Genomic DNA, 21270 nt, shown 5'->3' on the forward strand with positions numbered 1-21270 from the left:
TTATGGAATATTTGAGATGTGCATACAACATCCCACTATTTGTTTATAGTAGTCAATTTAAACTCTTTCAGGGAACATATGCATTATATATGAAATACTTAAAGTTCCAGCTGAATAAACACTCACATTTCCCATCAACTTCAAGGGTCTACAAATAAACTTTGTGCACAATTTAAAGTGAAAAATGTGTATTACATGCATCTGACGTTTTCATTTAAAATGCTAGTCTGCCTTATCTAAATTATATATGTTTTGGATCTTTGTGTGTTAAATAATTGTAGGTGGAGGGATGAAGAGCTTCATACATAATATTTCTCCACAATACATATTTATGGGCACTCAGGTTTTATTATCAACACTTATTGTACCAAGTGTGAGTTCATGTGTCATGAACCCACAAGCGTTTCAGAATATATGGCTAGTAAAGCTATTGTGAATGCCCATTAATACTTTTGGAGGAGGGGTGAAATATTATGATATCTAGATGTTCTAGGGGAGAAATTAGAGTTTAATATCAAGATATGCTGCCTTTTTTTTTTTTTTGAGATAAAATCCAATTACATTCTTAAAGCATTATTTTTTAATTATCATTTTTTAATCAACTATAGCTAAAATGTGGTCTTAAGCTGTTAAATGAAAAACTTAAGCTGCTAAATGAAAGCACGTTCACTTGCTGCAAGTACTCATTTAGAAACAAACCAGCATGAATTAAAACCACACAAATAAGATATGGTTGTCTGACATACAAAACAGTTAAAATGAAGTTCTGGTGGATATTGCTGATGATGCTGAAGTCAAAAGAATGAATTTTTCTTTGTTAAAGGAATGTGATTTCCTTCAAAATAAACTGCATGGCACTAATCCTTCTGAAAGTAAATGGGCAGATTTTAAAAATATACTCTCAGAGAGAAGAATGATTGTATTCTGATTTACATTAATATAAAAACAATTTCATAACACGAGGAAACAGTTAATCCACACTCCTATTAACACTTCAGCCATGAAAATCAAATCATAGCAATCTTACTCTCACTGAATCCAATGTATTGAACTTAATAGAAAGACAACCTCATCACAGCTAAGTCCAGCACTGGCCCTGCTGCTCTAATTAGACTTTAACAATATTAGTTTCTTTTTTCTCTCATCTTTTTACTTCATTTCCCTTGACTGGAGTGCAATTTCACCAAAATGTAGACTAATCATTCACTGGCAGTAGCATATAGACTGAAACTTTAAATTGACAATCGCAGCAGTAGAATACCAGAAATTTATAGAAGCATAACCGTTTCTTCTGCTGGGTGTGTGATAATAGTTTTTCTGCTCATTTACATCCAAAAGTAATTAAACTCTACAACATAACTATGTACTGTAGTGCTGGTACAAAGTCTGCTGTTTGGAGGTTATGCAGAGATTCCATGAAAACATCACAGTGGGAACTGTCGTTCATTTGCATTGTCACTTCCGAAAAATTTGCAGAAACATACCCTTGAAAGAATTAGGTCACACAAAATGTGGCCTGAGGGCTTCTCCTTTCAGTTTTCCCCAGTGGAGTTCTGCAACTGATGCGATAAAAACTGTTCTACATCAGTAATTTTTTGAGTTTATGTTTCCTGAAAAATTTATTTGGCTTATGGAAATAAACCATCTTTATCATTCAGTGGGAAAACTTCCTTGTCTTTCCTTCCAGATCTGGTTCCTTGATACAAATGCAGTGGTGTTACAGTGCACATAAAGGTGTATAATAAATGTTGGCAACTGTAACGATGTCCTGAATCTTCTTCAGACAGTTGTAGTTAACGCTGTGCATTAAAAATCAATGTCGCAGTAATGTGAGAAAATGATTACAGCAAACTTTGCTTTCCCTGGATATTACAACTTACATATAAATAAATACAACTTCAAAGCTGAGAAATCTTCTTTCTCATGACATTTCTTACCAAAGTCTCACAGTGTTTCATGGTCACATGTGCCTTTTCCTGTTAGAGGGGTAATGCATAGCTGCTGTTTTCTTGTTCTTTTGGTACTGTGAAAAAAGTTGTGAGATAACAACGTAGCTGGTACTTCTCATATTGAAAATAAGCTGATTAATCACTGTAGTGGGCAGAAAAAAGCTAACTCCCTCTCTCATTTAGTCTTCTGAAACTCATTGATTTACATGGTGAGGCAGGAATATAGCTGACAGCAGTATTCATTTCTTTCAGCAGTATTCATTTCTGCAGCCCTTCATTTCTTAATACTTTGTACATGCTTGCCTTGCTTGCTTGCTTCTTTAGTTAGGAAATTCTTTGATATAAACAAACACGCTTTAGCCCTGATTTTGCAATCACTTACACACTTGCATGACATTTTCCTGAATCAGACTTCTATCTGCTTGTGATACCAAGAACTGCATTTTATGTAGCATGAGATTTATCTTATTGAGAAATTTTGCATTAATTTTGTGGAATTCCATTTTCTGAAGCTTCTGATACACGTACTTAAATATTTTCTTAATCTCCCTTTGTTTTCTCCTCATTCTTTTTCAGATTTTTTGGGGGTCGTTTATTTTTTGGTAATATCTTGCTTAAGCTTGCATGTTAGAGATGATGCTAACATCTAATTTATGTTTGTTCACTTTGCCTTATGGTCACAGCAGTTTTTCTGGAATATATGGAAGGACCTCTTGTGAGTACAACACAGAAAGACCATCATTATGTAATTTCTATAGATTATGCAGTACAATAATATCTTTAACTGTTATTGCAATATAACTAAATAAAAAGACAAAGAATAGGCTTGTATCACTTTTAGATCAGCTATTACGTCTGTAAAAACATAAACAGCCATAAATAAATGAAGATAGATGCAGAATAACCATCTGTTAGGAAGTTAGTTCAAGTCAAAACACTTAAAACTTGGCACTGCAGATGTATTCATGTAAATCTGTATTTAGGCATTTAAATATCTAGCCTCATGTACAGATGTTCTGATTCACTGCAGCCTTCATTTGGGAACTGATAAGGGCTCAGGATCGGCCCATTCAGGTACCTGCCGAAAATTGGATTCAGGTGCTAAACTTTGGGTCTCTGAAAACATTGGCACAAGTTCATAGTCAAACAAAAAGTCTGTCTTATGGCTTCTTCCTTGCCAAATCATAAGCATAGAGGTCAAAAGAGCCTTTCTCCATGAGTAACTAATTTGATAATTAGGTTAAATCTCCCTGATCATGAAAGATGTAGATTTGAAACCACATAGGCTGAAAGACGCTGGACTTGTTTCCCACTTCCTGGGAGGCTGCTTCACCACTAGGTTTTCAAGCAATAAAAACTGAGGCAGCCACCGCTGCCCTTACTCATCCCTTTGTTGCCTGCCTTCTTAAGAATACAAGGCTTACGGTCACAAGGTTATTCTGTTCTGCCTTTCCCCCTCTCAGCTCCTGTAACTTTTAAACTCACGGTCCAAATTCAATCAAAGTGGAAAGGCGGCAGCATTTCTGGACAAATAAGCATCTGGGCAGAGGGGAGAGATCTAAATTTATGCCCCTCATGAAAGAAATGTTGGTAGGCTATACAAGCTGTCAGAACGGGCCTTAGCTTATACTATCTTTTAGCTGGTAGAACTTATGGGAAACTTGAATTATTATCGTACAGAGGTGTAGCACAAAACCAACACACATCTATGGGAAACAGGTATCATTACTGTCTTGTGGCACAAGTTGCTTTTAAAGAAAGCATTCAATCTCACCCAGAAGGTATGGCAATAGATATCTACCCTGAGGAAAACTTGTGGGCTGTAGCTCCAGGGTGGATGCAAACATTTGAGTCTTAGAGAAAAGCAAAATTTTAGACATTTTTCTGCTTGCTGATTCCCGCTGGCTACCTCTGTGAGACTCACTGATCAGCCTTTCACTCACTTGAACACTGTTCTGGGGAATGTAACTCCTACTTTATGCCATGAGGTAAGTCTAGTGCAGCCCTACCGATTCTCCTGCAGAGCCCACGTGACAGATATTAAGTGCTGCAATTCCTAACTTGGTCTGAAATCTCCATTCTGATTGTAAGAGATTTATACCTTGATGTTGTCTCCTGCCCTGTGTCTCTAATTCTGCCTGGCTGTTTTCACAGTTGCCAAGTCAGTCTGTTACATGAAAGTTGTGAGTGGTATTATTGTTCCTCTCCTATAAAATCAAGTTGTTGTCTTATAGTACCATTTCCCCTACACAGAATCATAACCCCTCTTTAAGCCAATCTGAGCTGCTAGATATGGATATATTATGATAGTGAGGATATGTAAGTAAATTGATATTAGCCTGACTTCTTCCATGACTTCTGATGATTCAGTGACAGTGGTTATAATCTCTGCCAGACAACTATCAGCAGTTTCAGGAGCTGTTGAGGCAGATGGCTGAGGCACTAGATCTGATAACAAGCATGCCTAAAATGACTTATTGACTCTTCAGCATTTTTTTATATTAAGGAGAGAGGAAAGTATATGCCTCTCTAAAACAAGGATATTACCAAACAGAGATCTCTGGATGACTCTATTTTTTATCAATATGATTGAAAGGAAGGAAGACAATAGAAGAGGAGAGATTTCAAGTGCTGGGAGGCTGTTGGTGCCTCTCCTCTCATGGACTAGTAACAGCTTCAGTTCACCTCCTCCATCTTAAAAAGTCAATACTTAAGTTGATAGCACACATTCCTGTAGAGGCCCTATACTTATATTAATAAGGTTGACATTCCTTTCTAATCATTTCCCAAATTGAACTTGTAAGTAGCTGAGATTCTTACTCAGAACTGTAAAGCAAAGATACTGGGTCTAGCCGTAGACGTGCAGATAAGCCTATCTATCTTTTCACCTTGTTTTGCTACAAAATGACAGTGGAAGTTCAACAGGCTCAGATATAACATGTCGATCGGCATCCAGTGTGATACTTTACATTACACTATGGAATAACCATGCTAATCCATAATGTATATATTCCTATAAATTAGAACCTTTATGGAGCATACGTAAGAAAATTAATTAGCCAAACGAATGTCCTTGGCTTTTGTTCCTCCACTTTCAGCCTTTGTTTTTCTTTGTCTTCTACTCCTCCCATGTCCACATTCTTGTCCCCGGGACAAGAATTGTCTATTTTACTTATCAGTCAAGCACCCAATAAACTTTGTGCTAGGAGAAGTGATTCAGAAAGACCTTTCCAGATATCAGCATTCAGTGATGAAATTTCTTGGTGACTCATGAAGAATTTTGCTCATATTCATTTATGGAGACTAGTATACGTTATTCTTTTCCCTTAAAATAACATGCCATAGTTTCCTTCAAAAGTCGTCATTCTGCACTAGCTGCTGTTGTCCAAAAATGGTCAGTAATATTTTTCTGAAGCAGTTTTCTGTTACTCTTGAGCTAGTGCTTCCACAGGTACCCATTCAGCACCGCAGCTGCAGACTTGGATCAGAGAGCTGTAAACTCACAGCAGCCATCAGCATTGAACAATGTAGGAGGTGCAACAGCCATCTGTGGCCTGCCGGAGAGAGGCGATAAGGGGATTTTGTGAGGTGTTACTTCTCCCTTTCCTCTAGAGGCTGACCCTATCCACTGAGCAATAAGCATTCCAGGAAAACTGCAAGAAAATATTACTCTTGAAATATGTCCCACTTAGATATTAGTCATGCTGTCTTCCAGGTTATCTTTTCAATGTGTCTCAAATTTATCTAAAAAACCTCTCATGACTTTTCCTTCATAGGAATGGCCATTTCATTGTTATTAATATAAAGCTAGTTATAATGTGTGCAGGTACTCTCAGATCATCCAAGTATGAGAAAGCATATTTAAGTTGCCAGGGAAGAATTTTCTTGACGGCTCTTTACTTTTGTTCTTCATTATAATACATGAAAATGCAAACTTAAAAATATTCAAACACACTGTACTCTGATGTGCTCTTTAACTGTTTTCTTGGCTGTTAGTTCAAAACCCTTAGGCTAGCCTGAGTTGACCAAGAGCATTCAGCCATATCACTCCCTTCTTTTGTCTCTTCCACCCTGTCATGACATGCACGTGGGGCTGTGTGTGCGTGGGGGGCGGGGGGGCCTAGGAAGATAAACTTACTCTCACTAGTACACTGCCATCAGCATATAGATACCGGAGATTTGCAGCAGTTTAGGACAAGCAAATACAAATTCATATGAGAAGCAAAGATTCTTTTTCAGGCTTTACTGTTGTTCAGGACCACTGCTCTTGTGATGAAGTGAAAGGGTATTAAGAAAATTATTACACACTGAACTAGAAGTGCGATGTTGTTAGCAGTTGGATGTTTGCTATGTGAAGGCACCCGTACAGATATCATAAAGGTATTGCTAGTGTTAACTGGGGTCCAGTTTACCCTGCTGAGCATGCCTTGTATCCTGTTTGCACACAGAAAAGCCATTTTTACTTCTACTCATCGTCCCAGAATAAATAAGTCTTTTTCAGTAAATGTGTAAAAGCAAGTATGGCCTTAAGAGATTATGTGCTTATGGACGATTGTAATTCTTCAGGTGGAAGCAGTGTAAGAAATAGCAGCATTTCTTAAAATATTGTAACATATATTAATAATAGTTTTATCTCAAAAAACCTGCTAACAATTTACCATCCTATTGTTTTATAACCATGTGTTATGTGCAATTACTTCTTTGTTATGAACAAGTGTATTTAGGCATCACTAAAATGCTTGTGTTAATAATTTAATGCTGCAACCCCTTTTTGAGAAAGTTAATTAAGAATAGAATAGAATAGAATAGAATAGAATAGAATAGAATAGAATAGAATAGAGACTATTTCAGATGGAAGGGACCTACAATGATCATCTACTCCAACTGCCAAGTTAGGAGTACTTTTTAAAAAACACAGTCTAGAGTCTATGATACTTATAGTGGCATAGTAAATAATGATTTTGTATTGGGTAGGAAAGGAAGTTAGCTAATAAAAATTGCATAAGTGGTCAAACAAAAGGATATTCTGTGTATTGCAAGAGCGTGTCAGTCTGCTAAATCTCGGTAGGTGGTCCTAGTAGTGGGTCAGGTTACTGGAAAAATGTGTAAATATCTTGTCTTTGTACATACCCACTGATGTTATCAATAGCATTTGTTACTGTTAACTGCCATTGCAGTTCAGTTTCTTTCTGGTGGTTTGGGTTTTTGTTTTTTTTTTCAACCTCAGCAAAGTGGTGGTTCTTAGACAAATGAAAATAGCAGACAATTCAGGACCTCACAGTATCAGCACGCTCCATTGTTTGAATCCCTGCAGTCTTGATGGCAAGCTAGACAAATAAGCAGTCGTACCTGAGATGGTTGACTTTTAGTAACTATTGAGATGGGTTATGCAGTTTCACAACGTGCCACCAACCAACCTCAATTTCATCAATTTATCTCAGGAGAAACACATGTTCAGAGAAATATATTGTTCCTCAGTTCCTTTAATATCAGTAAAAAGTGCTAAAGGATTCTCTAAAGGAAGATATTTAAATGTCAATATTTAAAATAACATTGTAAAGATTAGCTTAGGTCAGAACAAGATTTGAAGAATTAGTAAGCTATACTGGAGAGGTCTCATATCCTCCGCTCCTCAAATTGCTCTTCCTTCAGATTACTATGTTAATAATTTAAAATGACACAAAAAGATGCAATGATTAAGTGTTTGGGATGACCATCTGCTGTACTTTCTTTTTGTTCACCTGTAGTCTCACGCTAGCAGTAGCATGTCATCACCAACCTGTGTGCCACAGGAGTGCCTTCTCGGCATATCGACACGGCCTCTTCAAGCATCGGTTCAGAAGACTGAACTGATATACAAGAAGAGTGACTTTCTATAACCTGAGATACCGGCTTTTTTGCACGTAACTTTATTTCCCAAAGCATCACAGCTTTCCTTATGAAACTGAGTTTGATGTGAGAAGATCTCAGGCATTCAGCAAGTTGGGCTGGATGCTGCTGAGCCTCTTGCTTTCTTCATACTCGGGACCCTTTTGAATAACAGGTCAAGCAACAAAAGATACAGGTGTAATTTAGACTGAAAGAAGGGTGAGAGTTTTCCAGTTAGAGAAAAACATTTCCAGTAGAGAAAAAAATTGGATTTTTTTCTGTTTGCTAGAAAAGCTTGTATAAATTCAAATGTACACTTTTCTTAATGTAAACTGAATAGCAATTAACTAGCTTTTGATAAGTATTTTTATGTCCTTCCTGTTCTTCATAAAAAGAATGGAAATTCATATCTTGGGAAGGCAATATTTTTTTTTTTAACCTACCATATGCATTGATCCAACTGGAAAAACGCAGAAAGAAACAGTAATCAGATTACTCAATTTACATTAAAAATATATATATTTAAAAAAATAAATAAATAGACACCAGAAGGAGATATCCTGAGCCTTATAATACAGAGATCTTGTTGAGCAGAGTGTTCCTTTCTGTCTGGCTTGAGGATAAAATAGTACATGCCAGTTTCAATGCTAGCTGTCCTTTAAACTGCATAAACTCTGTCCTTGTCCCACAGCAATGAAAGAAATCTTGGCAAATCCACACAGTCATTCGTAGCTTTCATCTCTTTGTCCCTTCTCAAATCACTGCTAAAACATCCTCAAGTTGACTTCAGGTTCTTGCTTATTTTGCTTAATTAGGGGACAGAAAAACTAGAAAACTGGCAACTTCAGCCATATCCAGCAACTTATAGGCATATCTAACAACTTGCTCCCATAATTTTGATGAGAAATTTTTAATATATTGACCTACTTTTATATGGTTGCATTCCAACGACAATAAAGGGCTCACCCTTCTGTCACAAAGTTATGAAAGCAGTGATTGAAGTCATTTAGCTGTCAATGAAATTTTTGATGGGCAAGCTATACCAAATAAGGTCCTTAAATGGTAATGATTTCGAACAGTGAATTTCGACACAACAAATTCCATTAGTACGTGACAGATCACACAACACAGACACATCAACAGTTATTAACACCAAGTAATGAATTACTGAGCTTTTTGCTTGTGAAGAAAAACCTAGGGCTTTCCCTCGAAAGCATGTTGGTTGCATTAATAAAAATCTTCCAGTGGGGGAAGGAAGATGCCTTGCCAAGCATCTTGAGTTTAAGTATGAATAAACTCAATGTTAAAAATTGGCTGCTGTAGGATTACGTTTCATACTGAAATCAGCGATCTTTAAAGCATTTTGGGACTTTTAGCTTTGTCACTTTCAATTACTTTAAAAAATAAATTATGTTTATTCTACACACATACAAAGATTTGTTTTTCTATGGTTTTAATTCCTTTTGCATTAATTATGCCATATTTGGATGAGAAATTAATGTGATGAACAAATGTATTTCACATCAGTCCAGCAAAGCTATGCAAATTTTGCACACACAAGCTGATTTCCAGCTAAAAAGCAGTATTTGCTTTCTACTAGCCTATATACGTCCAAAACAACTGGAAGGACATCAGATTCACATAAGTGGTGCAATTCTTGTTGCACTTTAAGCATGATTTGTGACCTAATATATTATTTTGCAACAGTAAACAGTGTAGCAAGGCCACAGAGATCTCGGCCTCCAGTTTCTGTTCCTCTGTTGAGCATACTGTTTATCTAAGATTATTTAATACTACTTTGTTTGATATTGACAAACATAGGCAAACTTCAAAGTCTAAATTCATCAGAGAAGTTTAAGTAGTTATAGAGGAAAAAACCCACAATATTATCTTATTTTTTACCTCATTGGTCAAATATGTTTGCTAATATAATTTGATACAAAATCTGTGATTGCTTTTTCATTTTTATACTTCTATTAAAAAAAAAAAAAAGTCTGGGCTTAGACAGGATTACATCTGATGTTGCTAACATTTCCTGGAAATGAAAAACTGTGATAACAGCTGCTGTCTTGGCTCATTTTCAGTTGGGATTTTTGGTCTGTTGGTTTTCGGGTTTTTTTATACTGCAGCAATTTACAAGTAGCTACAGCTATCTCTAGTAGGCTTACATCATTAGTAAAACATCGTAAGTTAGTCAAATGTTTCCTTTCCAATCAGAGCACTTCCTCCACTTACTGAATTGTTGACTTTCTGAATAGTATTTATAGTAACAGCACTTACATTTTAAAATAAATGCTAATTTATGAAATAACTAAAAGCTAGCTGCATATGGGAGATAACTATAGAAAGAATCTATATTTTATGCTAAAGCAAAATGCCTTCAATAAGAATTAAGAAAACCTTGGAAGCATCTTATTTAGATAGATAATAGCTAGCTGATTTATATCAAAAGTATAAAATTGTTTTTTTCTAAGACCTATGATGAGCAGAAATTTCTCTTTATTAGTATTCTTTTTAAATTCCAAGCATACATGCCTTCTTCTTGGATCATTCTTCTGCAATCTCTGCAGCAGTGTAGCATTGTAGAGTGATAAACACTCAGCACTAGTGATGAAAAATAGAAGGAAGCGCCAAGTAAAGCAAGAGACAAGGAACTCTTAAATGTTTATAGTGTCAAAAAACAGGTCTGTGCATATTCAAAGATCTGGCCTCCTTAAGGTATATTACTACTTTCAATTTCAATGTTTTAAAGTGCTTTGAAAGATACATTTTTTTTTTTTTTAATTATGTTTTCATAGTTCCAAGTCAGGGTGTTAATGAAATGTTATTATTTTTTCAGCCAAATCTGTGCCTCTTTCTTCGATATATGATTAAGCTTCCAAAAGCAGTGTTATACATGCAGGTTAGAATCTGTTACTATGCCAAAAGTTGACGTTTGTTTTGTATCAAAGCAGATAATAATTCCTCCTATGAAGTTTGTAACTTCAGCAAATTCTCCTTCACCAGATATGTTTTAATATTTAAGGGGCAGCTCTTCCCCTCATTGCATTTGAAATAGCTGGTGAAAAGCTCTGCCAGCTCAAGGGGATCTCTGTACCATTTCTCGTTCTGGGATCACCCTGCGCTGAGGAACTGCAGATATTTCACCCTGAGCTACCTGACCTCACTTTGAAAATGGAGCTGACTTTAAGCAGGGCATTCGGACCAGATGGCTCCAGGGGTACCTTCCAACATAAATTACTCTACGAGCTCTTCTTTCCAACGTTCTAGCTTTGGGACGAGCGTGCGTGAGACCAGTTTGCTCTTCTGTGTGCACACAATCTAGATGCGTCCTAAGAAACAAGTAGAACTGGTGTTCCAGTTGCTCTGAGCCTTCAGGAATGGAACGCAGGGTTTGCGGTCTGGGTTAGCAACGACCAGCACTGGTAACCTCCTGGCTCTTTCTTCACCTCAGTGAAATGAACCAGCAATGTCCCTCCGTTTCTGAGCAGACAGGAGGGTTTTACAGTCTTAGCCTGTGACTTTTCACAGACTTTCAATTAAATGAACAGGGAGACTGAACTACCTCATCCTTCCTGGAGCTGACAATTTCAAAGCACAGTTCTGAGTCACAGCAGAGGAGCGGTGCAAAGGAGCCCTCCTCCCTCCCGCCACACTGACTCATCAGGGGCTTTCATTTTCCACTCCGGTCAGGAAGCCAACATCTTTTATGACAATTAAACTAATCCCAGCAAGAGGACTTTGAAAAATTAATTAAGCTCTGAACCGTACCTGAGCAGTGAACTTCATGCAATGTGAACCCTGACACACATGCATGTCAATCTATAGCTGAAATCAGCTTCCATTTATTTCTTGGTACTGATGCTGACTCCTAGAAGGGATAAAGTCCTGAAATTTTCCACAAAACATTTTAATGCTAGTTTGTACTGCTTAACTGTATATTGTTCTGTGATAGGCTTTTCCGTAGAAATACAATTCTGTACTGAGAAATACATCTGCACTTTACAATCCCATCACTGTTGGTTTTTTGAAGTAAAAATCTTACTCAGTTAAGTGGTTAGCATGTTGGATTACTGTAATCATTTTAATTGCTGAAAATACCTGTTGGTTTGACTAGGATGAACTGAGCAGCTTAAAAATTATTTTTACCATAGTTATATTTTACCATAAATAGTACTTTCATCATCTACAATAAAAAGCCAAAAAGCATGATTTGTGACTGATCCCTTCCATGACTTGGAGCAAGTCACTTTACCTTTCAGTATCTCTGTTTATCAGCATTCAAAAAGGGAGGAATGATGCCTATCTTTCCAAGTAGCTTTATTGATTTGTGTACAAAAAATAATCCCATTATACAAAAACTCTCTGTTGTTAACTAGTAGTAAATAAAATTTCTGCTAGGACCCACTTGTTCCAAGACTGCAAGTTGAAATATATGTGTTTATATATGCTCTCAGAAGTTCATCAGTAAAGAATTTAACATCTGGGGAAATTCTAATATCCTAAGATCTACAGCATCCTTACAACAACAGGTGTATAAAAACTCCAGGTTTAATTTGTGCTTTCCATGAAGCAGAACTTGGGAACAGCCACCACCAGGACCGAGCTCTGGTATGTGTGAGATACTTACAGAGGGGGACTTTGACATATTCGGGGGATTAAAACCCCTTTTATTCAAGACCTGGCCTGCCTTGAAGTGAAATCCAATAAACTGAAAGAACGTCTCGGACACTTTCAGATGCTAACAAATGTCCAGAGATAAGAACAGATCGGACTGAGCTGTTTACCTTTCTCGTCCACTCCAGGACTTCAAAACTGCCCTATCAAGTTCTTAATGCACTGAGAGAAACTCGCCTGTCCTTCTTTAATGCAATACAATTTTATATTGGTAGCATTACCCTAGTGAAATTTTTGAATGAGATGAAATGGAATACAAATAACACTAGAATTTCTTTAATATTCTGAATCATGAATAGAAGCATGTCTAGACTCAAATACAAACCATGTCTTAAAACAAAGTTCAAATTCTCTTGCACTCGCTGCCAAACGCTGAGTTCAGTCCCTGAGGGTCTGAGCAGGGTTTCCTCAGCTACGGCAGCTGGCATCGGCAGCGCTGAGGGCAGGGCAGGGAGTGCCACTCCTGGGCTTGGTGTGCTGGGTGATTTCATCAGCTGGTGCAGGTCTCGACAGGTGCAAAGGCTTTCACTTCACTTGAAGGACCATAAAACCCTCGGTGCATCATTTAGGAGACCGGGAACTAACTTTTTGATCCAGGAAGGGAAAAATGAGATCTTTTCCTTATTGCAATCCTCTAGATCTGTTAGTATTCCTTCAGTGTGTTTCTTCTAAACACAGAAGTAACATTTGCTCTGAAAAGAGTTCTTGATGCATGCTGAATTTGCCAGACACTTCACTTTGAGACAAAGATATGACAAATGTGCTTCCTAGCATTTTCATGTTGATTTATTCTCCCTCACAAAGGACAACTTCATGAAGAGCTTGAATCAGATCCATGTTCACACTTTATATATGCAACATTTTTGTGGCTGACAAAGTTGGCTTCTCATGCAAACTAACTTGGAAATAGAGTCAAACCAGAGAAGGGCATGCCAAGACCGTTAGACTTTAGTAGCTATTTTTTTTTCAACCAATCATCATTATTATTATGACTAGATATTTACCCTTAGGTGCATTGGGCAGATCATTCTGACTCATCCGTTTAGTGGATGTTGTCCTGTCAGGTTAATGATTATCTTTTTTGTCTGAAAGATTTGTTAATTCCTCTATCTGCATAGGATAGCTATTTTAGTACTTACCAGGTGACCTCGACGCTGACATAACCTTTCTGGTATTGTTGGTTGTAGTTTGTGTCATGACATTAATGTGAATTATGGCTGTCTTGAGGATACAAACCTTCATATAGCACAGATGGTCTGTAGCAAAAAAAAAAAAAAATGTAATGACGGTCTGCACATCACACATTCAGTCTTCCCTTGCAGACTATTTCCTTTATCATTGCCTCATTCTCTTAGGCACCTTTTAATAAAGCATCTAAGGCATCATTTATTGTACAGACTATGCTCTATAATAAAGACTGTAACATGGGATTCTGGTAAATACCTCTGCTACCAGCATTATCAGGGCATCTTGTTGGCCTCCTCCAAACTTGCTTAGCAATGTATCACCATTACTTCCAGAGAGCTGATTTTTTTACTACTTCTTTGAAAGAACGATGAAAGCTGTGTAAGCTCATTAGCAGAGCATGTGTGTAGGCTTAAAATTACAGATAATAGACAAATGGTTGGAAAGTCAGTAATTCCTTTACATATTTGCCAAGACTTAGGTCAAGGTTCAGGGTTTCCTTTGTGAAATCAGAAATACCTCCAGGTGTTCTGGGGAGTGCTGGCAGTGCACGTGCAACACAGGTGATGAGGCACAGTTGATCTCGGTTGTTTTCTGCAAGAGCAAACCATGTTTAGTCTAAATTGCACTCAATTGTGACGTGCTTTTCTTTTCACATCAGTATTTTGTATAAGCCAATCCTTTTATTTAGTAGCTCTTGGTATTTTCTGTGCACTCTCATAATCTGTTATTTCTAACATTACATTAAATTCATTGTAGTAAATTTTGATGTCACAACCCTGGCTTCCCATGTCAGTGAAATAAATAGTTAATATATAGGAAAGTATTCATGTGCTTAAGAGTAATCATCACAGAAGAATTACTTCCTTTCCACTCAGAAACCCAGTCCTTGTATGTCACATCCGTATTTTTGTAAACATTTTACAAAAAGCAAAGTGACACAAATGTGTGTAACGAGTTCAAAAAACTAATATACATATAATATTCTTGGAGTGTAATCAGATATTTTACAGGAAAATTCAGCAAAAGGATGATTTTTACCCGTGTTCATCAGCTCTTTCTTCATGAGCATGGTTCTTCATTTTTTTACTGGTAACAGTCACAAACTTTAAATCCAGATCCTTGGGCTTAGATCCAGGAGAGGATGAGAGGCTGGGTGCAGTTGTACATCTACACCCCATCGGCCTGGGGATGTGAAGGCACCAGTGGGAGCAAAATCTACCCTCGCCCTCGCGTGCGCCGTGCTTGTAACGCGAGAGGCAGGCACTACCTGAGAAGCTGGTCGTGTTGCCTTGACAGATGCGTCCTTTGCTGGCCGGCTGAGTGTCAGTAAGCAAGCAGCGTTATTTGAGATGTTAAATGTATGACGTGGGCACATTGCCACCGCTGCCCGGAGTGAGACCACTGACTGACTGCGTGTGGACTACCCCACAGCAGCGTGACAGCCTCTCCACCTGGCCACGGCACCGCACTGATCTGAGTACTTTGTGCTCCTACCAAATTACTTTTTATACATGTATTGGAATATACCCATATTAAGATAGTTTTCCAAGTATTGTTTTAAAACAAAATGAAATATATTTTCCTCCTTTAAATCTCTCAGCATCATTGCAGGTGAAGTTATTTCTTATCCTTGTATTTTTTGTTGTCACAGTTGTTCACACTGATTTTTTTAAAGAATTACGCTGTGTGTGTGAACGTGTGTCACCCTTGCTAGTCCACGTTAGAGAAAGCAGCAGTAAATGTTACTGCATCTAAGGGCTGCAATAATTTGTCCTTTTGACATTGACTTAATTTTACACATTTTTCAGGGAGCAGAAATCGAATGAGTGCCATGTTATACTCCAAATATCTCTTTTAGGTCACATGACATCCCCTCTACCAGAAACAGCATAAGAGTGTGAATCTGATGTCTAACGTGGGACAATCCCCAAACAATACCTATTTCAGATTTCACACCATAACAAGTCTAGCTGAAGTCACATTTTGTAGATAAGCGTTTATGTATCTGGCAGTAGAATTTTGTCCTAAATAAGCCATGTTAGAAATAAAGAAGTAATGGTCTTCAGAGATTAACTGTGTAAGAGAGACTCCATCTTTACCTCATACAAGAATGTATCCTCTTTATTTTTATTAGGATTTTTGCTTAGATACTGAAGTAATGCATACATAACCAAATTTTGAAGGCACACAAAGTCAGAGACTGAGCAGAGCCTTAAAGAGACACCAAAACCGCCCTGTTTTCAAATTCAGCTCTGTTTCGTGTCACAGAGCAAAATTTCTAATAGAGGCACAGTGACTGACAAGCAATGGCAATTTCCTATGTCATTATTTCAAAGTGTAACAGTAAATTTAATATAATTCTTGGTTTGTTTTTTTTCTTTTATTAACCAGTTAATTCAGGCGATGGGATAGACTACAGCCAGCAGAAGCGTGAAAATATTGGAGATCTGATTCAAGAGACACTGGAAGCCTTTGAACGCTACGGTGGAGAAACTGCTTATATAAACATTAAATACATGATCCCTACTTATCAGTCATGCATATTAAACTGAGTTGTATCAAATGGGATGATTCCATTTGTGTTCTAAAAAAACTGTATCTGACTCTGTATGGTATCTTGTTAGTCATGCTTTTTTTCTCTACAGCTGCTAAAATAGTGGCTTCTGGGGCATTAGAGTGTTAGCACTATTGTGAACAAGGCTTTCCAATACATAAATAGTGCCTGTTCCTTTGATTACAATGGTGTACTGTGCTTGTTTGTTCCCTGAAAGAATCGCTCCTTTATAACAGAGCTGACTCGAGCAGGAATCAGAGTTAAACCTTCACTTGTATAGACAATAAAACTATAATTTTCATACGCAATTCAGCAATTGCTGTTCTGTGTCCGCCTGCCCTGAGGGTGATGTCAGAGGCTGTAACAAGAAGAGTTTATGCTGACTGCTTAATAGGTGTTTGTCATGGAAGAGAAACACCAGTTCAGCAATGCCTCTCTAGCAGCTGTGCCGACTTATGTGCACTGACATACAATAGAACTGTTGAATGTATATACCAATTACAGCGGGAGAATTTATATGGTCCATTATAAAGCACTGTCATTAAATTAATTCATGTTTCTTATACGCTCCTGATCTCAGCTTCCAGGTGTTTACCTTTGCATGGAACTTGGGTTCCTCTTGGCGAACATCAAGCACAACCACAGTTTTGAAGAAAAGAAGCCCAGACAAAACTTCAATAAATCAGACGGAAGATAGAGCGTACATAATGTATCAGTCCCTAACGACACTGTTAATCTGGGTAAACACAGAATATACACATATATTTTTAAAGGGCACTGGGTAATTTTTGTAACTGCGAGGTTGCTAGTGCTTTTCTGCTGTTATTATTATGGTATATATGTATACAAACAATGTAACTATTGTTACAGGAATCCCTTACAATTTCCTATTCAGTTAGTTTCTCCCTGTATACCCACAACACAGAATTGATATAATCATGGATTTAAGCAAGGCTATTGAGATTGACTTTATTGCTTTTTAAGCATTTCTATGGAATAAGCCTTCAAAAAATAAAACAAGTTTTACAATTCTCAAGGACAACCATTTAAAAATATCGAGTCAGCTCAAAACAAATCAGGAGATGGGAGCTTTGCCTAAAAAGCATGAGATTTTTGAAAGTACAGACTTTGGGCTCATTTTGTTTTTATTCTGGTTTCTGGAAGCTCTTAAAATATACGCAAGTTGCACTTTCAAGTGTTTCTCTGTAACTGTTAGAGCTCGAAATGCACTCTTTGGTGTTAGACACATGAGACTTTTTCCAAGCGCTTATCCACATCCACACTGACACCCTACAAGGCTTGCCTGTGCGAAAGACAGCCCCTCCGCTGCCCTGCTCTCTTGGGTGCATACTGGAAGCATGGGGAGCACCTTCCCACCGGCTGAAACTTTGAGCTGGATCTGTCGTTAGACTGACATTAGAGTTGCCACCTTCTGTTCTGTGGGATCTTCAGCCTGAGGATTTTTTTTTCCTTTACTTTCTTCTCTTTCCTGTAATTGGACAAAAGTTAAGAGGAAGGTTTTTACTCTTCCTGCTTCTTTGAGGAACTGCAGCATCAAGTGATGCCACCGGCCACAAGTGCTCACCAGTCCCCGGTTTAGGCATGGCTGCTGCATGTGTGCCTTTTTCCCAGGCTCTGGAGACCTTTCTTTTCTATTTGTTTTTTGGTTCTTTCTGAGTCTTCTTTTATGCATTGCCAGGGCTTCCCTCAAGTCCTCAGAGTTTAGGCAGTGTCTATCCTGTGACTAACACACACTTGTGATGGATGAGCAGATGAGCTCACATCTAGGGTATCTGTAAATCTTTCACCTCCTGGGCAGAAAAGGAAGGTGAAGCCTGGCTATCGGCCCATGTCTTGGGAAACTCAAGAGCTTCATATTCAAACCTTGCAGCACAGAGTCCAGCAGGATACTGCAGGGGGGCTAAGGCCATCTTCTCTTCCAAAAATGCCTTTCTACACAGCCACCCAGGCACTATCAGCACAGCCTTTGGTTACAGTTTCTCCCTCTGTTTCCCCTCAGCAGACCCCTGTCCTGCACTGACCCTGGCACCAAGGAGCAATGCTTTTTCATTTACTGGCACCTATGGGTTTGGTTATTGTGGCATTGCAGGTTTCCTGTAAGGAGAAAGTGTGCTGGAGGACTGCCGCTCCAAGGGAGCCGAGTTATTCAGCTCAGAAACAAATCAGGCCCTTCGTAAAAGGAAAAATCCCAGGCCACCTTTCACTCCTTAGCTATTTGTATTCTGTCCTTAAGAGAAAGCCCAGTACCGCTCTTTGCCTGAGATCAAAAACTGCCTCAATAGCTGGCTTCAGTTCCCCCGCCGCTGGGCGCCAGCCACAGAGCTGCTGGCAGAAGGGACAGTGCAGGAAAGGGCTCTCGGTCCCGGGGATTCCCCCATCCCGTCACCCCCTGCATCCCAGCAGCGCTGCTGAGGATGAGACGAAGTTGCAGGCTCCTCACCAGCTTTGTAACTCTATTCCCTGACTCGCTCTTTTTGCATCCCCTCCTCTTTAGCTCAACTAGGACAAGACTACTGACTGACACAGAGACACCATGGAAAATGGGTACTTCGTGCAACTGCAGACTTGCCCAGACCTGATCCCCTCAGCTCTGTGCTCGCTCTTGAAGATTTCTTTCACAAAATGTTGCTTCAGCAAGGGGTGACCTTATTGCAAACCATAAGGGCACTAGAGGTCATGCCCATTCACGTCAGGAAAAATAGGTTTTTCAAGCAAAGTGCTTTCACTTGCATGTTCAGGATGGGAACATTAGCCTCTATCATACTATTTCTATGAGTGGGTCATTGCTTTAAAAGTGAACATTCTCCCATAACCTTATTAATCCTAGGAGTTGGACTGATAAAAAGAAGCATGATGAAAACCACAGGCTGGTAATTTAGGAACACTGAGAATAAAACAATTTTAAGATGTCATTTTACTAAGTCAAACTGTAGGCCTGCCAACCTTGACAGCGTCCCTTTAAGCATGATCAGCAGCATATTTATAGGCAATTACAGCACAGCTCAGAGCACTTTGTAAAGCACAAGATCAAGGACCCAGGTGCTTAAGCATATGAGTAATACTTTGTCATTCAATACACTGCTTAGCTATTTTACTATGCTCAAAAAATGGAATTGTGGTTAAAAAATAGTACCTGCCTCTCTTTTTGCCAGATCATATAATTGTGGTCACTGACACTAGGGACAAGCCAATCAACAGTTTCTAATTGCATCAATTAAAAGGCACTCAGGGCAGGTGTTTCAAGGGGTATAAATTAAAGGTATCCTGACTATATAGAATTGGTGTGGTTTGTGCCTTGCTCTGAGGGTTGCTGCTTTCTAGCCACTGCAAGGTAAGTAGCATCAGTAAAGGATGGTTAAGTTGTAAGTGCTGCTTTTTTGAGACTACATGTTTAAGATGTCGCCGGCTTATCTTGAAAAACAGGTTGGCTGGGCGTTGTTTAGCTTGAAGAATAAAAAGCATATGCTAACATTAGAAAAAATAATCTACCTGTGGCCTTTGTCTTGCATAATCATCAAAACAGAAATCAAGTGGGATCTTTTTAATGATTCCTCCCTAAAGCTGTATAAGGAAACTTGGTAACAGGTGTCAGAGTTTTGGGACCTCTGTCATTTTGTGGGGGATATAAAGGAGCCACTGTGCAAGCTGTTGAGCCACCAAATGGTAGAACTTGTCTGTGTGAAGCTGAGCAGGGACAGAGCTGGCTGCAGCTCCTGCCTGGCTATGGCTGCCCTGGGCTCCTGCGGAGCGGCAGAGCCTGGCAGAGGACCGGGCAAGTGGCCGCCAGTACTGGCGGTGGGGAGCTGGAGCCAGGCTTCTCACTGGTGGCTTTCCAGTGTTTCAAAGAAACGGAGCTGACAAAAGGAGTTTGAAAAAGGCCTCCTAGGAGTCAAATACAAAAGGGCTATGGGAAGCCGTAAGCGGGAGGGAAGGTATGGGACCCTGGCTGAGGAGGGTGTTTGTGTGTTGAGTGTGGGGAGGTGTAGCTGCAGCCAAGCAGGGCAAAAATAAAAAGCTAAAGCAGACACTATGTGCTTTCCTAATCCTGTCTGGAGACCCTCTGACTTCCAGAAAAGCATTCTCTGGTCTGAGGGGCTCTGCAGGCAGTGGGGCAGTTCACATTTTTCCACTCATCTGTAACATCCTGTGTTTTCTGCTTTAAATAAAAGCAGGGGTGTTTGCAGGAACTCTGTACAAAGCCTGTCTGCTTGCAACAGCTCGGAGCTGCTTTGTGCCTCCTGGAGACCGGGAGAGGAAGGTTCATGCCCTGGCAGGACAAGAAGTTCCCTGCCCTGGCCCCATAATCCTTCCGGCGTGGGAGGGGAGGGAAGGGGAGCGCGTGTGGTGGGGCATATCTCAGCTGCGCTTGTGCTTGCCCAGCGAGTACAGCCTGGCTATGTCTGTGGGGCTCCTGGCCAAGAGCTCTCCCCTCCTTAGGGCAGCGTGGCCAGAGGGAGGAATGGGTCTGCCAGCACCTCTGGGGCCTCTGGCATGGCTTCTGCTGAGGTGGGTGGGAGACTGTCCCCCTCGCTCAGGCAGTCTGTAGCCTCAGGGAGGGAAGTGTATGTTTCTTGCAAAGCTGGGAGTCAGCTGTGTGCTGAGTGTCCGTTTTGTGATGCCAGCTTGGGTGTTTATTCCACAAATCAACAAATACCCAATTTTTTACCAACTCTTAGGAGTGAGCTGGGCAGCTAGCAAACAGTGCAGCCCTCTCAAACTGCCAGTTCACAAGCCCCTGTGCTCCCTGGGGGCCCTGGGTGCAGCAGGACTGTGCAGCGACATTCGGGGTCAGCGTGCCCAGCGCTGGCCATCGCACTGCTCCCCCCTCCACACTTCCCCATTAGTGGCAGAAGCGCCTGATCTTGGTCACCCTGCTGGGGCACGGGCCGGCCGGGTGCCTGCCCTCAGTCCCCTTCCTCAGCAGCAAGCGGGGCCGGGGGAAGAGATGGCTGCTCGGACTGTTTGCCAGCAGAGTCCCTGGCATAGAGCAAAAGCCTCAAGCTATGGAGGAAT

At 39.6% G+C, this 21270-nt stretch overlaps 1 protein-coding gene across 3 annotated transcripts in view; it reads left to right on the plus strand.

The window, feature by feature from the left end:
- The window catches only part of PACRG (parkin coregulated), a 260040-nt gene extending 239551 nt beyond the window's left edge, over positions 1-20489 (plus strand). For all 3 annotated transcript variants that reach the window (XM_054822698.1, XM_054822696.1, XM_054822697.1), the window contains one exon: positions 16074-20489. In XM_054822698.1, coding sequence (XP_054678673.1) covers positions 16074-16234 — 161 coding nt within the window. In that variant the 3' untranslated portion in view covers positions 16235-20489. The remainder of the gene's footprint in view (positions 1-16073) is intronic.
- The last annotated feature ends 781 nt before the right edge of the window (positions 20490-21270 follow it).

This window comes from Grus americana, chromosome 3 (genome assembly GCF_028858705.1).
Source record: "Grus americana isolate bGruAme1 chromosome 3, bGruAme1.mat, whole genome shotgun sequence".
NCBI classification, from domain to species: Eukaryota; Metazoa; Chordata; class Aves; order Gruiformes; family Gruidae; genus Grus; species Grus americana.